Source organism: Lissotriton vulgaris, chromosome 2_1 (assembly GCF_964263255.1).
Source record: "Lissotriton vulgaris chromosome 2_1, aLisVul1.2, whole genome shotgun sequence".
NCBI lineage: Eukaryota > Metazoa > Chordata > Amphibia > Caudata > Salamandridae > Lissotriton > Lissotriton vulgaris.
Window position 1 is genome coordinate 55,519,599 of NC_141687.1, and position 17,719 is coordinate 55,537,317.

Below are 17,719 nucleotides of genomic sequence, written 5' to 3' on the forward strand. Positions count from 1 at the left end.
AAGGGGGTCCCTTCCAAATGTTAAACATAGAGAAGGGGTTCCCCGTCTTTCACCCACTGATTACCCCCTTGCCTAGGCCTTTGTGAATTCTGTGAATAATGTGAGCCCTCCTGCTCCAGATAAAAAATACTTACATGCATTATACCGCCCTTGAAGTTCATGCTCAGGAGCCTGAAGTTACTCTACCCCTGACCTACCCTCCCCCCCTCCCAACCTACCCTTGGAACTCCTTCAAATGGATGCCGGCATTTCATAAGCAGTTAGCCTTAAACGCTTCGTCTGCTACAACGCTCATGGCAGTAATTCCACTTTTATCCCTGAACTCAAGGAACTTGTGAGCGCACACATCTTTCTTTCTTCCAATCCCATATTCCTGGAGCATTTAAATGGTGTAGCCCTCTGGACCAAGGGGTCGCTGTCTTCCTACCTTCATTACAGCACACGACCTGACATGACCTCATGGCTGTAATACAAGAGTTACGGCAATAACTGGTCCCTATTCTAATTCACTTGTAATATCTCTTGCCTGTACCTTTTCCATCTCAGGCCGTACACCATCCACAAACCCACCGCCCCGGAGATGATACGCAAGGAAAAAACCTTCAAATTATAAATTAAGAGGACTAAGGGCTAGAAGAACTCAAATACTGAGAATTGCAAAAATGCAGGGTTTCAGACTGAAAAAAAGATTTTCGAAACTTACAAAAACGTGTTTGCTAGTCAGAAAAGTGTTTGTGGTTCTTTACAGGGGTTTGTGATCCTTTTTAAATTACAAAAAGGAGTGGGTGTGAAATACGCGTCTCCCACCTACTTACGTTGCAAAGGGATGAATGAATTGCAGACCCAAACCCTTGGGTAGTTTGCTGAGCCCGAGCTGAGGTGGTACCTGACTTGGAAAGAAGAAGCTGTCCCTGTGGGATTAGCACATCAGTTGAATAACAAAACAAAGGGCAGGTGCAAACCAGTGAGTGTACACATTGTGCCCCACTTTTTTGTAAACTGTGCTGGGTGCATGTTCCCCTATTTTCCATAATGTAATCTTCCTTGGGTACAAGGCTTTCAGCTAATGACAATTGCCATCTTCACAAACAACACCCCTAAGCTCCAAGAAAGCAATAGGAGGGTGAGCGCACACTGCCTCACATCCAAGCACTCAGTTTGCCCCGATGCATCGGGGCAAACACCTTTACCCTGTCCCTCACCACTACTTCCCCATTTCGTCGAGTGTGGACTGGTGGATTTTACTAGCGCCAAGACGCCCAAGGGTATTCGCTGCGCTTTATAAATCTCAACAAATAAATAAATAAGTAAATGCAGTGCATGATAACACTTATGTTTAGTACAGAGTGGTACAGAGACCTGAGAAGACTTTGGGCAGCATTTCCAGCACCCCCCAAAAAATGTGTTGCGCTCTACTGAGGAAGGACAACTATCCTGAAACACGTGTATAGAGATTCACAGCACTGGCTGCACCAACAAGGGTGAAAAACTAAAGCCTGTCAATGAAGTAAGTATTACCATGCACTGCATTTACTACAATGCATCAGGGCAAACTAAGTGCTGGGATGTGAAACAGTGTGCGCCCACCCTCCTCCTGCTCCAAGAAAGCAAACCTGGGAATACTCTGAAATCAACAAAAAAGTTTCCATCAAACCTGAGGTCTAAGCAAAACCGACAGACAGAACCTTCAGGAAATGCCAAATTCCTATCTTTCTCAAAAGAGGAACTGAAAAGAAAAAAATGCAAGAATAACAGAGTATCACCCGAAGTGGCATTGACTCATAGCTCAAATCAGCAAGTCTAAGAACAGACAAAAAATGGAAGCAAAGTTGCAAATCCAGTTACCAACTCCAACTGGTCCTAACAAGTCTAACTGTGAAGAATTTGCATCCTTGTTTTTTTAAGACAATAAGATCGCTATACAGCGCCAAGATGCCCCAGAGGTAGAACACATGCTTTACAGATGCATCGCTTATGTTGTATTATCCTTCGTGTTTTCATCCTGCAGCCGCCAATTGATCCAGATTTTTGATTCAGATTATTCAGCGCCGGTATTGAGAGATTGATTCCTCATACCCCCCACGACTAGAATTGATTTAACCAGGAGCTTTTTGGAAGCCAGTTTTGGATTTAACTCTGGCAGTTCTTCCTACAGCCCAGTAGGTGCTCTACTGTCCTGATGAAGACCCCGCTGTGAGGCCATCAATAACCCTCTTCTCCATGGGGGTCGAAACGTAGACCGTCTTTTCTAAACCTTCACATGCTCTTGGATCAGAATGTACTAATTAAGGATGTACCAATGAGCAATGTACTGTGGAACTAATTGAACTTGACAGGCTGGATAGGTTTATTTGTATATAGTGTGTATTGTATCTATGTCATAAACACCTTTACCCTGTCCCTCACCACTACTTCCCCATTTCGTCGCTATGTCACTCTACACACCCATGAGCACTATTTTTCAAAAAAAGGCATAAGTAGCCATTTAATGCTTTGAATAATAAATGCATCTAATGCAGCTTGATTACAAAATTAAATTTTCTTCTTTGAACTATCTCTTGAAATTTTGGTGATCTGTCTTTTTGCGTTATGTTCACAATTTTGATGTATATTTGAATGCTTATTCAACTACTCCGTCCACCTGTATAAACGTACCGGATTATCCTTCCCAGCAGATGCGGCATCGGTCTAGAACGCCCTACACTCGGCATGTCCAACACACTGTTGTAAACCCTGTCCATAAAGAGACAGTTTAAGAACCCCGGTGCACCTATGAGTATCTACATAAGGCGCCCTTGCCGTTGTGGTTGGACTTTACGTCGAGTCTTGGGGCCCCTGCAGCCTTTGTTCTTAAATGTACCTGGTCGTGTAGATACAACAAGGGGCAAGAACCCCTTGCGGTGGATGGTTGTCACTTCTGTCTTCAAAGGAATTGTGTTATTGTGAGCAGTCGTGATGTGAACCAAAGGCAGGGAATGTCTGCGCATGCGCCTGTAGGAGCTGTGTAGGCTTCTGATGAAGGAAAGAGGCGAGAGGGACTGCAGGGGCAAATCTTACATGGTTGGGCATCTTTATAAGGAATCCAATACCAGTGGGTCTGTGTGGGCGTATGGGGGAGTCTGATCGGTTCGGGAGACAGACAGCAGTACAGATGTTATGGGGTGAGACTCCCGGGTGAGACTTCCACCCATCATGTCTGTACTGCCGGAGTGATCAGCTGAGCACCTCATTCCATCTCACCATGGACGGAATGTACCCAGGACACAAGTCCTAAAAAAATAAGTGGGGGGACTAACCTAGTTAGGAAGTATGTAATTGACATCACGGCACGTGACGTCGCGACGCGTGACATTACATATGGCATCACAGGAATTTACATCATAGGTAGTGGCATCACAAGCCATGACTTTAATATGTACGTGTGATGTAAAGTGCTCTGACACTCTGCTTTGGGATGAGTAGCGCTTTTCAACGCCTCCTCAGGGGTAGTAAGCGCTATATAAATTACAATTAGTGTTATGTAAATACTGGGAGAGACCAACACATGTGACATTCCTACAGTGCATGCATTTCTAGTAAACAGAGCATGAACAAAGTGAAAAGCTGCCATGTGTGAAGTGCTAATCTTTGTTTCCCCCTGCTGCATTTGCTTCTAGGTGTGAGGGGCCAGGAGATTCGAACAAAAGGAGGCCTGATGACCCCTCAAGTTCGGTCTTTGTTATGGGCCCAGCAGGAGTCTAAAATAAGAGAACCATGTCCGGACTGGGAACAGAAACCAGCCCTGGCAAACTGCTCAGCCGGTCCCCCTGGGGTGAGGGGGAGTGCAGCTGAGCAGTTTGCAAGGGCCGGTTTCGGACGATTTTGTTACACGGAGGCGATATTGCCGACCCCCAGTAACAAAAATGGCCCCCCAGGGGCCAAAACCGGCCCCCAGGCTAGTGGTCTACCAGGGAAACGCCCAGTGCCCGCTATGGCCAGTCCGGCCCTGCCCGCATACACGTTGTTGCTTGTTGCAGATGGAAAGCAGACAACGTGCAGGTGTTGCTGAAAGTGTCCTGGTGTTTGGAAATTACACCGGAAATAGTTCAGTATATTATTTAGTGGGGCCCAATTCTTCGCAGGATGGATGGCATTCGCCCTGTGAAAATAGTAGGTGGATGCCGTCCACCCGCGTGTACCCACGACTTGTGCCCCTTGAACCCATTGAATTGGAGTAAATGAAGACCACAACGCCCACAATGCAGTAGGTGCCACACAAACCCCGGGGGTGCTTTGGCCAGGCCGTCTGAGGGAGAGAGCAGATGAGAGACATGAGAGGGGCTGAGAGGACAGGCAGCACAGAGGTGGGTGAGGGGATTATGAATCAGCAGGGAGGCGGAGGGCTGTCGAGAGGGGAGAGACGCAGCCAGAGCGTGGGTCTGCGGTGTGGCTGCTGTGTGCTAACTGTTAAGAGCTCCGGGCACATGGCGAGGGGTTTGGAAGATAATTGCCTCCTTCGACTGGTTTTCTGTGATCAGTAACAGCTCTCCCACATCTGTTTGTGTTTTGTGCCGTGTGGGAGGGGGAAGGGGGACCCAGCCTCGGTCCTCTTAAACACAGAGGGATCCCTTTCGCTGCCCGGCCTTTGTGTGGTTCCTCTGAAGTCGTCTACATAGTGATATAACAGACCCACCGTCTGCCCCCCCCCCCTCCAGAGCCCGCACCCCGCGCTCTCCCTCCTCTTAATCGAAGTAGACACCTTTTTGTAAACTCACAGATTTACTCCCCTCTGTGCGGTGCTTTCAGAAGGAAGTGGAAAGTGTGTGTGTGTTGGGGAGATGGTGGGGGGCTAGGGTGCTCTGATACATAAAGATGATGGGAGGAAAGCTTGTAACCTCTCAGCCACCGGTACATCCTTGGGGCCGCATTCCCGTCCATCATTTTCCACTCACTATGAGAAGCCAGGCAGGGATACACCTTATGCAAATCAGACGTGGCCCTGGTCCAATGGGGACAGTCGAGCTGGAGCCAAGAGTTCCCGCCTTGTTGGTTCTCACCATCATGTGAAGCTTGAGTCCTGTGACAGTCGGTGACCAGCACTCTGCATATCAGAGTTTGCTCCATAAGGAAAAAGCAAATATCTGATCATAAATATAAAAAAACAGTTCCTTTCAGCTGTCTGGACACTTCTGTCTGGATGGATTGAACTGCAAATTCTAGGGCTGTGGCGCATTTTGTACATCCCTGCCCCTCAACCTTACGTCTCAGGAACAGCGGGATGTGTGGTTATCCCATGGTGGTTGTCCAGTGATTTTATGTCAATCAATCAATCAGTACTTGTGTAGCACAGCTTATCACCCATGATGGAATCCAGGTGCTACCCGTGTGGCTGTCAAGATGCTGACTTGCAGCCCGTATTGTCTTCTGAGTCAACAGCATTTAGGATATTTGGGCTCATCCCCCCAGTCTTGTTCTTTTATATGACTCTTGAAAGATAACCTGTTAATCAACCGAATATCGCCTTATGCTTAGCTTCCATGGGATGAAGGATGGTCCCCTCACCATGAAAGCATCAGCATCACAGTTCCTGGTGATGGGAAGGATATATTTTCTACCCTTTTTTTGACTCACTGGCCCTGGAACTCCCCAACTGCATTGTCCATAGAAAAGAAACATGAGTTTATCTTTGATGTCCAGTCATTGCTGTGGTAAAGAGGACAATATGCCGTTATCCTGTCTTCCTAAAATTCAACACCTTCTCCAAACCAATCAGTGTGGAGCACTCAAGAGTGTAGGTCATGACAAGCTTTAATTACTGAAATATCATCTTCTCAGGGCTGTCAAATAAACTCATTGACAGGAACTAAAAGCTGCAAATCCAGGGAGCCAGAATATTTCGGTACCTTCGTAAACAAGACCACATCAGCCCAGTTCTGGAAGAGCGACATTGGCTCCCAAGGGATGTTCGGATGGATTCAAGGTCCACAAAGTCTACTTGAGGAATAGCCCTTAAAATGCACGCATTATTCCCCAAATACCAACAGGAGCCCTGTTTAATGTCTGCGCTTCAGACCACCCAAGATCAATACCTCTAGCTCTTGCAACAAGGCATTGGTCGTACCACTCAGAAAAACCTTTCTCTACCTGTATATTTCAATATGTACAACGTATCATTTATTCAAATGCTGACAATCAAACTAGACCACAGAACAGAACATCTCTAACATCATAAAGAGTCTATTCATGATTTGATTTGATTTTTCATATTTTTCTTAAACAGAAAAAGCAGTTCCAATAGAACATATTCTCATAGTTTATTGATAATAATACATTAAAATGACAAAAAAGTTTTTTATACCAAAAACGTTGATCAAAATCAAAGAAAGGTCCCATTGACAATCAATCATTCGCAACTCACACTCAGACTCAAACCAATATCACACAGCACCACAAATACATACGTCACACTTATACCAGAAACAAACTGAATCCACCTAAAGCCCCCACACAATATGTAATCAATTTTCAAAAATCAGTATGCAGATGCTCAATTTTATACATGATTGTACATATTTTGTTACAATTTAAAGAATGTAACATATGAAAGTTGCAAAAAGGAAGGGGGCCTCTTTTAAAGTGCAGACGCACGTTTCGGTAAACAACCCCTAACTTCGGGTACCACTTTCACATACAGAAGATAGGTCTAAGAGATCCCCCGCACCATTACACTAGGATCCACTGTTAAAAAAATTAAATTACAACGAATTGCCACTAGGGACACCTGGACCTCTGCTATGACCTCCTCTAAATTGTCACTGAAGAGATACCAGGCAGGTATGGATATCCACAAATGCTATAAACTGTCTGGCAACCTTTTTCTCCATAAACCGGGAGCTTTAGTTCAGGTCGCTGGTGGGTCTTTTTTTTACAGAGAAAGGCGTTTCCCTTAAGTAATTAGAAATAAAGACGTCCTTGGATTAATACCAATGGCCCTAAGAAATTCAGGGTAATAATGTAAATGAATGTTCTTTGGGCAAAAGCGTCAATGGAAAGTCTGTAGCTTTGAGTACAACCACGGCTTCTTGACTGATTGTGTTGTCTCTCCCTCCATCAGGAACCAACGCGGCCCTCCTTGGACCTTGAACACACCAGGGGGGCCAGGGCCCATGGGCTTGAGACCCAAATCATACAGCAGTGAGAGCCATGAGGAAGCACGCCTCATCTGCCATGGAACATCTCTCCTAGCACATGCAACAGCAGCACGCCTGGCATCAGCTGGAGCTTTGGGCGCAGCTAGATGGAGGAGCACCTTGGGGTGCACGCCTGGCATCAGCTGGAGCTGTGGGCACAGCTAGATGGAGGAGGACCTTGGGGTGCACGCCTGGCATCAGATGGAGCTGTGGGCACAGCTAGATGGAGGAGGACCTTGGGGTGCACGCCTGGCATCAGATGGAGCTCTGGGCACAGCTAGATGGAGGAGCACCTTGGGGTGCACGCCTGGCATCAGCTGGAGCTGTGGGCACAGCTAGATGGAGGAGGACCTTGGGGTGCACGCCTGGCATCAGCTGGAGCTGTGGGCACAGCTAGATGGAGGAGCACCTTGGGGTGCACGCCTGGCATCAGCTGGAGCGCTGGGCACAGCTCGATGGAGGAGCACTGTGGGGTGCACGCCTGGCATCAGCTGGAGCTCTGGGGACAGCTAGATGGAGGAGCACCTTGGGGTGCACGCCTGGCATCAGCTGGAGCGCTGGGCACAGCTCGATGGAGGAGCACTGTGGGGTGCACGCCTGGCATCAGCTGGAGCTGTGGGCACAGCTAGATGGAGGAGGACCTTGGGGTGCACGCCTGGCATCAGCTGGAGCTGTGGGCACAGCTAGATGGAGGAGCACCTTGGGGTGCACGCCTGGCATCAGCTGGAGCTGTGGGCACAGCTAGATGGAGGAGGACCTTGGGGTGCACGCCTGGCATCAGCTGGAGCTGTGGGCACAGCTAGATGGAGGAGCACCTTGGGGTGCACGCCTGGCATCAGCTGGAGCGCTGGGCACAGCTCGATGGAGGAGCACTGCGGGGTGCACGCCTGGCATCAGCTGGAGCGCTGGGCACAGCTCGATGGAGGAGCACTGCGGGGTGCACGCCTGGCATCAGCTGGAGCGCTGGGCACAGCTCGATGGAGGAGGACCTTGGGGTGCACGCCTGGCATCAGCTGGAGCTGTGGGCACAGCTAGATGGAGGAGGACCTTGGGGTGCACGCCTGGCATCAGCTGGAGCTGTGGGCACAGCTAGATGGAGGAGCACCTTGGGGTGCACGCCTGGCATAAGATAGTGCTCTGGGCACAGCTAGATGGAGGAGCACCTTGGGGTGCACGCCTGGCATCAGATGGTGCTCTGGGCACAGCTAGATGGAGGAGGACCTTGGGGTGCTGGGTAGCGCCCACAAGCTGCCGCAGGAGCACCCCATTCTGTGCACAGGCGCGAGCAGCGCTCACCTGTCTGTCTATTGGGATCAGTACATCGTACAATAGGCTTACCATGGTGTGTGATGGCAACGGTTCTGGTGTTAGTCTTCAAGCTCGGATGTTCTGATTGGGCATCCACTGGCACAAGACATGCATCTCTTGCCATAATTTTAAACCTGGTGTTATCTCTCCACAGTGTTTGATGCCATGCTTTTAACTGAGTCAGGATATGTTTTTTCTTCTGTGGCACAGACACTTGTCTGCAGTGAATGCCTGGTACACAATTTTCTAAATATACCATGAATATATTTGCTGTTGCAGAGTGACAGCCCCCTTATGTGCTGTGTGGGAGTATTCAAATTATATTCAAGCCAGCAGCATTTTGTACTGTTTGTCACGCTACAAAGGATTTATCTACAAGTGAAACCGGCAACGAAAATGCTTATGAAAGAGTTTTTTTTATATGTATATAAGATTTATCGCCTGAAGAAAGAAGGAGCGCTAAATCAACCATGCTGTGATTCGAGCTGGCGACCAGTGCCAGCTCTTATCCCACTGAGCTATCTTGCCAGAAGGTACAAAAACCTAACCCATAATCATGTGTATGCCTCTGTAGAGTTTTTCAGGATCTATATGTTTATTGTAGACGTATCACAATTCTCTAGAGTAGAAATTTTAAAAAAGTAGGTTTTGTAATTCGCCAAAATGTCTTCACTTGTTTTACTAGGTAATGCGCAGCAGTACAAAAAGCAGTGCCAAAAAACTCTAAACACTGGGAGCCGATACACAAAAGCAATTTTGAACATGAGTAGTATTACACGAGTACGGTTTTATATATTCTGGCATGCATTAGTGCATCAGCCCTAAAAAAACGCCTAGCCTTGTATTTATAAAAGTGTAAAGAGGGCACATTCATTTCATTTGTACTAATTTTTAGTAAATATTCCCAGGAAATCCCAATTTTATTTAGATTTGAGATGTTTTGGGGCCAATACACAAAGACATGTAAAAGTATGTAAAAGTGTGTTACAGGAGTACTACTTTACATTCTCTAGAAAGACCTAGTGAATAGGACTCTATGTGTATTTAAGTTACATTGTGTCGTCAGTGAAGCCTTTTGTGTGTTTCCCTGTGCAGTCTCATTCGACCAGACAAGGCTATTATACTCTGACATGTGGGTGTAACATGCAGTTTGGAGAGAGCTTAGAGGCTTAAAGGGCCTCCAGATTTTGAAAGCACCACGGAATGGTAGAAATGTGCAAAATTAATATACTTAGCATAAGATAACATGAAAATATCACATGATCAAGAGTGTAAATCAGGGCTTAATTTGAGCGGGTCGTTTCCGGGCTTCGGCACCGGTACTTAATTGTCAGCACTTGCTCTAGTGATAGTCCACCACATGGTGGCGCTGTCTGTTTAATTGTGAGGTGAGCACAACCGCTGTGTTTATTCAGTCAATTTGCACTGCATAGGATTAATAGCAGCCTCTCACACCATTATTATAGCTTTGTGTGACCTGAAATAGTCTGAATAGTCACGCTGTAGGAGTGGGATGGTTGGGTGTTACGTTGGTACTGTTATTTACAGCACTAACAGGGGCAATGGGTGGTGCAGACTGCAGTGGCCATCCTAGAAGGGTCCGGGCACTTATTTTTTTACAAATTAAGCACAGGAATATGACGTATCATATGCTACCAACAGAATAAGAGCTATCATGCACTAATCTGTCCTCTCCGGTGTGTCCTGCATCATTGACCTCAGAAACACGTCATGTGAAATAGAGAACCTATAGGTGTGTCATGCAACATTGACCACACAAAAACACATTGTGTTATGTTATGGTATGTTGATACGTATGGCACTATAATCACACGAGAGGGTATCCAGGCGCTTGGGCAGGTGTGAGGTCCGCAAGGTGCTAATATGAAGATCCAGGTCTTCGGCTTCTTGTGGAACTCTAGAAGTCAGGAGGAGGCTCTGATGTGTTGAAGGAGCCGTTCCAAGTCTTGGGTGCAGTGTGGGAGAATGAGCGACCTCCAGTTTTGCCTTTGTGGACGTGGCAGTGTATACAAGTGAGAGGGAGGCACAGCGTAGGTGTTTGGTGGGTTGGTGAAAGTGTATGTGGCTGTTCAAGTATTCTGGTCCCGTGTTGTGTATGGCTTAGTATGTGTCCATGATAAGTTTGGATTGGCTGCCTATTGGTTTGTCATGCAACATTGACCTTTTAAAAGGGTTATGTGAAAAGGAGAAAACACAGGTGTGTCCTGACATTTTTTGCAATGTATATATGTGTGTCATGTGGTACTAAGATCACCACATGCCAACTCAAAAAAACCCACATGCATCGGGTGAGAGCATGTAGATTAGTTGTGTGCTACGGAGACCATATGGGTGTCATGTGATAAAGAATGCCCTGGGATACAAAGAGCACATGGATATATCATGCAATAGTGACTTCACGTATATGTGACTATGTGATACAAAGAACGTATAGATGTATCATCCAATTTTGAGAGCACACGTGATGTGATATAGACACTGCATAGCTGAAGTGGGTAATGTTGAGAAAATATATGAATGTCATTTGATAATAATCACATATAAGTGAGTCGTGATATTGAGAAAGCATGCATGCTATGTGATATCAAGAGAATATACATGTACTATGTGACTTTATGACCACATAGCGTGGCGTTATACAGAGAGCTCAGGTGCATGTTGTGTAGCACTGGGACCATATAGTGATACTGCTTGACATAGAGAGCCTAACACGGCATCATGTGACATCAAAAGAACATATAGTTATGTCATGGGATGAGGAGGGCACAGGGGAATGACTTGAATATATATACATCCATCTATAAACACACACACACGCATATATATATATATATATATATATATACACACACACATATATATGTATATATGTATATATAAATATTTGATTTTTTTCTTTTCTTCTTTTTCTGAGAATAAAGTTTCAGAACTGAGTGGCGAATATAAGATATTTAACCATAAACGGTATCATTTATAGCAAAAGTTATTATAGAATATGTGGTCATCATTTTTAAAAAAATCAAAAGTTTCAGACCTGCAGAAGCCAAGCATATGTCTGATTAAATTATTTAGATATTGAAGAATACTACAGGAGAGATTTGGTTTTTGCACACAGGAAGTGAATACCCTCAGCACATGCAAGCGCGCTCACAAGTGTAGTGCATGCTCAAGAGTTTAGCGCATGCTCACAAGTGTAGAGCATGCTCACAATGGAGAGAGTGCTCATGAGTGTAGTGTGTGCTCACAAGAGTAGTGCGTGCTCAGAAGTGTAGAGTGTGCTCACGAGGGTAAGGCGTGTTCACGAGTGTAGTGTGTGCTCATGACTGTAGTGTATGTTCATGAGTGTAGAGCAAGCTCATGAGTGTAGAGCGTGCTCACGAGTGTAGTGTGTGCTCACTAGTGTAGCGTGTGCTCACGAGTGTAGAGCGTGCTCACGAGTGTAGTGTGTGCTCACTAGTGTAGCGTGTGCTCACGAGTGTAGAGCGTGCTCACGAGTGTAGTGTGTGCTCACTAGTGTAGCGTGTGCTCACGAGTGTAGAGCGTGCTCACGAGCGTAGAGCGTGCTCACGAGCGCAGAGCGTGCTCACCCGTGTAGAGCGTGCTCAGAAGTGTAGAATATGATTACATTTCCTCACACCAGGCCAGGAGTCCTCTTCCTGAAGAGTCACAGCACAGCAGGTGTTAGTGAGGGGTGACTCAGCGAGCCCAGAACCACCAGCCTGTCCCTGGGACTCACCGCAGCATGGGGAGGGAGAGTCTTCCTGTAACAGGAGTGTACACCACACCACACTGCGTACACGGAGTCAGGAAAGGTGCTCTGAGAATAATCACCGGGGGCATCGCACCCTCGCAAAAACAAATTGGAATGTATCTATGCCTGAGGGTTTTTTTTCCTTTTCCTTTGCTTTCTAATACCTATAGTTTTATTTTTTACCATTATTCAACAGGACTATAAGTTCTGGAATGCAAAGAAACCCGGAGTGTATGTGGGCTAGTGATTTTCAAAATGTGATCTTCCTAATATAGGTGTGTCATGTATTACACGTGAGTCGTGGCACGCGGGCCCAGAAAAGATGCCGTGATGTATGGACAACAATGCATAGGTGTATCGAAGGGTCGAGTCCCTCCCTCCCACCCTGTGTCTGACGCTGGTGCTGCGTCACTCATGGAAGAGCGCACCTGAGTTTCTGTCTCTCCTGAAGTTGTAAAACTTGCGTCTGAGAGAAACATCTGTTTCCAAACACCCAACGAGCCCTCGGTAGATCTGTTAACAAGACCCGGCACTCGTGAGAACTGGCGGTGGGCATGCCGAGGCCCCCTGCAGCCCGCACATTCCTGCCCTGAGGGGGCTGGAGTGTCAGACATCACCTGCAAGCGTCTGGGAGAGGGCGGGGCGCTGAGACCGTGTCATCTGCAGGGATTTATAGAAATACAGAAGTGCGGGAGTATGTATGCTAACAGTAAGTCTAACCACGGCCAATCACATTCACGCCATGGACCAGCGATATGTGACTCAGCATTGGCCCTGCTCCTCATGGCAACAGTCCGCTCTGAACTGCCAGACCCGGTCCTTTCTGTCCATGAACACAAGAACCCAGGACCGGTTTCGCACTAGTTATGGGCTCATCAGCCGGGTGGGTATAGCTTGGTTCCAGTCACCGAGTGAGCATGGGACCTATGTATGTGCATACCCAGGGCTTTAAGTGGGCCGGGTCTGTCCGGGTCTGAGCACCGGCAGTTTTTTTTTGGGGCCCTCGAAACGGGTCTCTATCGGGCTCTATTTTCCCGGCTGGCAAAGGTAGTCCGTTCTTTATTTTATTTTTTTCAGACCCGTTTCGAGGGCCCCAAAAAAAACTGCCGGTGCTCAGACTCTGCCTCTGCCCACTTAAAGCCCTGGCGGTTGCTGCTCGGAAACCTCTCTGTGACATTTTGCACTACTGCAGTGAGAGCTCAGTTTTCTCACTCAGTAGTGGTCACGGCATGACGTCCACGGCACGACATCCTGCCAGGTGAGCTTTGTTGGAGGAAGGGAAATCCTTTAAGAGAGCCATTTTCTCTCAGGATTTCCCTTCTCTCCTCTCTTTCCAGCGCAGAAGGAACGTCGTGGTGGTGCCAGTGCTTCGTGGATGATGAAAAACTGAAGAGGCAGAGGCCCCCAGGCAGCCTGCTCCAGCACGACCTACCCGACCTTCACTTGATGAATTGGCGCCGTGTTTAGAATTGAAGAGGTCGTGGAAATTAGTTTTAGCATTTTTCACCTGTGGAGTCCCATCCTTGATCGGTCAGTGCAGTGGATTATCCCCACAGTTTGCTTATAAACGTTTTTTTGTTTCAGCTTGCAGAACGTGTAGATTCTAGTCACAAAAATATTCCTTCCTTCACTTTTTGTGTGTTTCATGTACCGACCTAAGTGGCATGGGTATGCAGCATACCCATGCCACTTAGGTCGGTACATGAAACACACAAAAAGTGAAGGAAGGAATATTTTCTATAAGTCTAACCACCGGCAATCGCTTGGTGTAGCATTCCAACCCATCATTCTATTGCTCACCATGCCGGCTCAAATTTGCCCCAGCCATATGTAAAACCTGCTCCTCAAGGGAAGAGTCCAACCCGAACTGCAAGGCCAGGTCCCCCCTGAATCTGAACACAAGTATCCCAGGCTCATCCGCCGTGTACATCTATCCCTGATGAGCCCTTATCAGGACGAAACCAGTCCTCGTTGCATGTGCTCCGGTTCAGGAAGGACCTGGTCTGTCCGTTCAGGCTGGACTGTTCCCATGAGGAGTAGGGTCCAGACTGATTTATATACAGGGCCGGACTGGGAACCAGAACCGGCCCTGGCAAAGTGCTCGGCCGGCCCCCTCCGGGAGGAGAGGGGAGGGGGGAGAGGTGAGACCGCGCTCTGTGACTTGGCCGGTTTTCGGCCGTTTTTGTTACAGGGCCGTTTTTGCAGCATAACGGCCCTGTAACAAAAACGGCCCCAGGGGCCCAAAACCGGCCCCCAACCATGCGGCCCACCGGGGAATTGCCCGGTGCCCTCAACGGCCAGTCCGGGCCTGTTTATATATGACTGGGTCCAAACTGAGGCGATATAGTGAGCAAAGGAACAATGGAATGGAATGCTACCCGAGATATTGCCGGTGGGTAGACAAATTGCAACCATCCCTCTTACCACCTTTTGTGTGTTTAAAAACGGGGTTCCTGCCTGAGAACAGGCCTGGAGCCCAGCCTTCGAGCAGCAAATCAGACCTTTCTTACACTGCACCCTGCACAGGTGAAACCCCTCCAGCAGCTGGGTCAGACAAGACATGGGGGCCGAACTGCCAAGCGACCCCTTGCTATTTGTTACACCTTCAGCAGGGCCTGACCTCTGAGCCAGCATTACAATGCATGCTGGGAGTGATGTCAGAAGTGAAGCCGCAGCTGTGGTACCCAGAAACCTTCTCTAAATCACAACACTGGGCTCTAGTGCATGCATATCTAACTCGGAGGACACCAGTGTGCACTGGGGGTGGAGAGAAGTGCAAGAGGGTAGAAGTCAGAGACATTAACACAAAGTCAGATGCAAACCAAACCTTTCAAACTGGGGTCTTGCCTGCCAGGGGTGGGAAAACCATTATTAATGTATGCAAATAAGGAAAATTGCATTTTTCATCTCATAAAATTATGCAACTAAAATGTGGTCCATTAGGGCTCTTCAGATTAAATAAACTATTGGAATAAATATAGTGAAAAGCTATACATTGAAAACAAAAGGTTTCGGTATGTGCTAGATAAAATCAGTAGCAAACACATTCAGGCGGTTTCATAAGAAGCTCTGCAAATAATGACAGATTCTTTTTAGGGATGGATTGTTTCCATGTGTAGGAAGTAGAGAAGAAGATACTGATAATGACTCTCAGGGCCTGTTCTGAGTGTAGACGATTAGTCCAATCTCTGCATCAACAGGACTCTACCCAGGTATTGGAATCATGAGTTTTGCTGTAACATCCATAGCTCCACAATTGTACCATGATAATTGTGTCAAGTTTGACTTGTTGCATTCTTTGGGGGGAAATACTCTGACAACAACGAAACTATGCGGAATTCAGTGCATTAAATTATGATTTCCAAAATGTGACCCCGGAAGTTGCCAATGGAGCCGTGTGCACAGCAGACATCGCCGCACTCACCTGCCTGCCGACTCGGTTGTTGTGTAGCCTCATTCTGGCATGGATGTCGCGATACATTTCCCTGGCATCCAGGAAGTCTTTAGAAAACCTCTCGCCATATTCCACGTCTGGGCTGCAGCCGCCCCACTCCCATGTCTCTTGTGGCCCCGGGACGTCGGCGGGCATGGCCTCTAGCACGCCATGTACCATGCCCTTGCCCCGGTTCATGGCTTCTAGCTGAAGCCGATGTAGCTTGAGCCGGAACCCTTCTTCATCACCTCTTCTCTTTTCATCACAGCCACAGGCCTTCAGCTTGCCCATGGAGCAGGCGTTGGACACGGCATGGACCACCCCTGCAGCCGCGATGGCGTAAGCATACGCACTCTCCCGATAGCCTGGAATAAGAAAGAGGGACTTTTTGAAAAAAAACTCAGGAGACTGTATTTTCCCAACAGACTTTCATTGAAACAGAGGCCTTTCAGGTAGCAACCTGCTAAAGTTAACATATGTTTGGCTTACACAGGCGGAGTTTCCTGATGTATGTCAATTGGCATGCATGGTTGAGTGACTGTAGAGCTAATGTTTATCCTTTGCTATCATTATTAGTGGCACGCAAGGATTGCCATGAAAGGTTTTGTTGAAAGTAAATATCCAGTTTTAATATACAGCCATTAGACTCAACATTATCAATCATGTTAAACAAGGGATGCACAGTAATCCGCAATATGTCTGTTGCCCTCCGCCCCCTCTCTATCTCTCGCTGTAGCCCTTGGCAATCAGCCAAGATCATGAGAGCTGTGTCACTGTGCAAACAGCGCGGCCATCTTTGTCTAGTGAATGTGCCTGTTCTTTCTATTGTACATGCTATCAAATAAGAAAAATACTGCATCCATCTCCCATTACCTATGGTAAGAGTCGCATATTGCAGCAATTAATAAGCACCTGTGTTCCATTACCGTTCCTTTCACTTAGATGTACAGTTTATACGTCTTTACCGTCTCTCTGTAACATTTCCAAAATATGTCTGCGATACCTAAGCAGAACATGTGTAAGTGGACGTGCATCTGCTCAATGCGTAATAAGTGCGAAGCTGTTTGTGCTGTATTCGGTGTACAAGGAGCACTTTGATATTACAGACCTATGCTGCTAAGTATGCAACGTCGAATGCATCGATAGAGAGCCTTGAGGCACATTTTCAAAGGGTTGTACCTAAAGTGCATGCGAGTATTCCCAAAGCAAATGAGGTCATCTCTGGTTCCTCTTGTCCATGTTCCATTGTAGCTCTTGAAGTGGCCATTATCTATGCATGTACTTTCTTTTAATGAAGTTAACGTTGTGCACATACCTCACCTGGCAGGTTTTGTGACTTCTGAGGCTTGACTCAAACTGTCAGATATGCCAAGCCATCCAAAGTGCACAAGAGTGCTGCACAGTTTCAGATATCTATCACATTTAAATTAAAGTAAATAAATGTGCATGGAATGGCTGCTTATCTTCCTGGATAAACTTTCTTAGGTCCATGTGCAGCTTACCAGGGCACAGAATAGAGAAGTAATTCAGGTTAAATGCAACTGTGCAGTAAATATGGCTGTGCAATCGGCAGTGCAAATCTCAAAGGTGACGGCTGTGAGCCGATCTCAAACTAAGATCGATACAGGTATCATGGCAGCGATTCAATCAACATTAAAAGAAGAGAAGACTCCTGCAGAATTTCACTCGAGATACTCTAAAAACAGAAAAAACAGAAGGGCAGATTTATGTTGGACATGCGCCACGTTTACGCCGCCGTTGCGTGATGCAACGGCGCGGAAACGTGGCGCATCCCTGCGACCTATTTACAACGTGACGCATCTAGGCAGATGCGTCACGTTGTAAAGCCCTGCGCTACATCGAACCTGCGTCAGGGTGCCGCAAGGCAAGAATTGCGTGACGCATCAGTTCTGGCGCATCCCTGCTGATTTGCAGAGATGCGCCAGAACTCATAAATCTGCCCCAGAGTGTTTACGTTACAATATTAAGTTTGAGTTAAAAAGAGTCCTACTGTCAGAAAAAGCTTACATTCTTGAT

General features: G+C 47.1%; 1 protein-coding gene across 2 annotated transcripts in view; it reads right to left on the reverse strand.

The window, feature by feature from the left end:
* Positions 1-17,719, reverse strand: part of WNT10A (Wnt family member 10A) — a 357,396-nt gene that overhangs the window by 16,069 nt on the left and 323,608 nt on the right. For both annotated transcript variants that reach the window (XM_086954440.1, XM_086954441.1), the window contains exon 3: positions 15,674-16,047. In XM_086954440.1, coding sequence (XP_086810566.1) covers positions 15,674-16,047 — 374 coding nt within the window. The remainder of the gene's footprint in view (positions 1-15,673; positions 16,048-17,719) is intronic.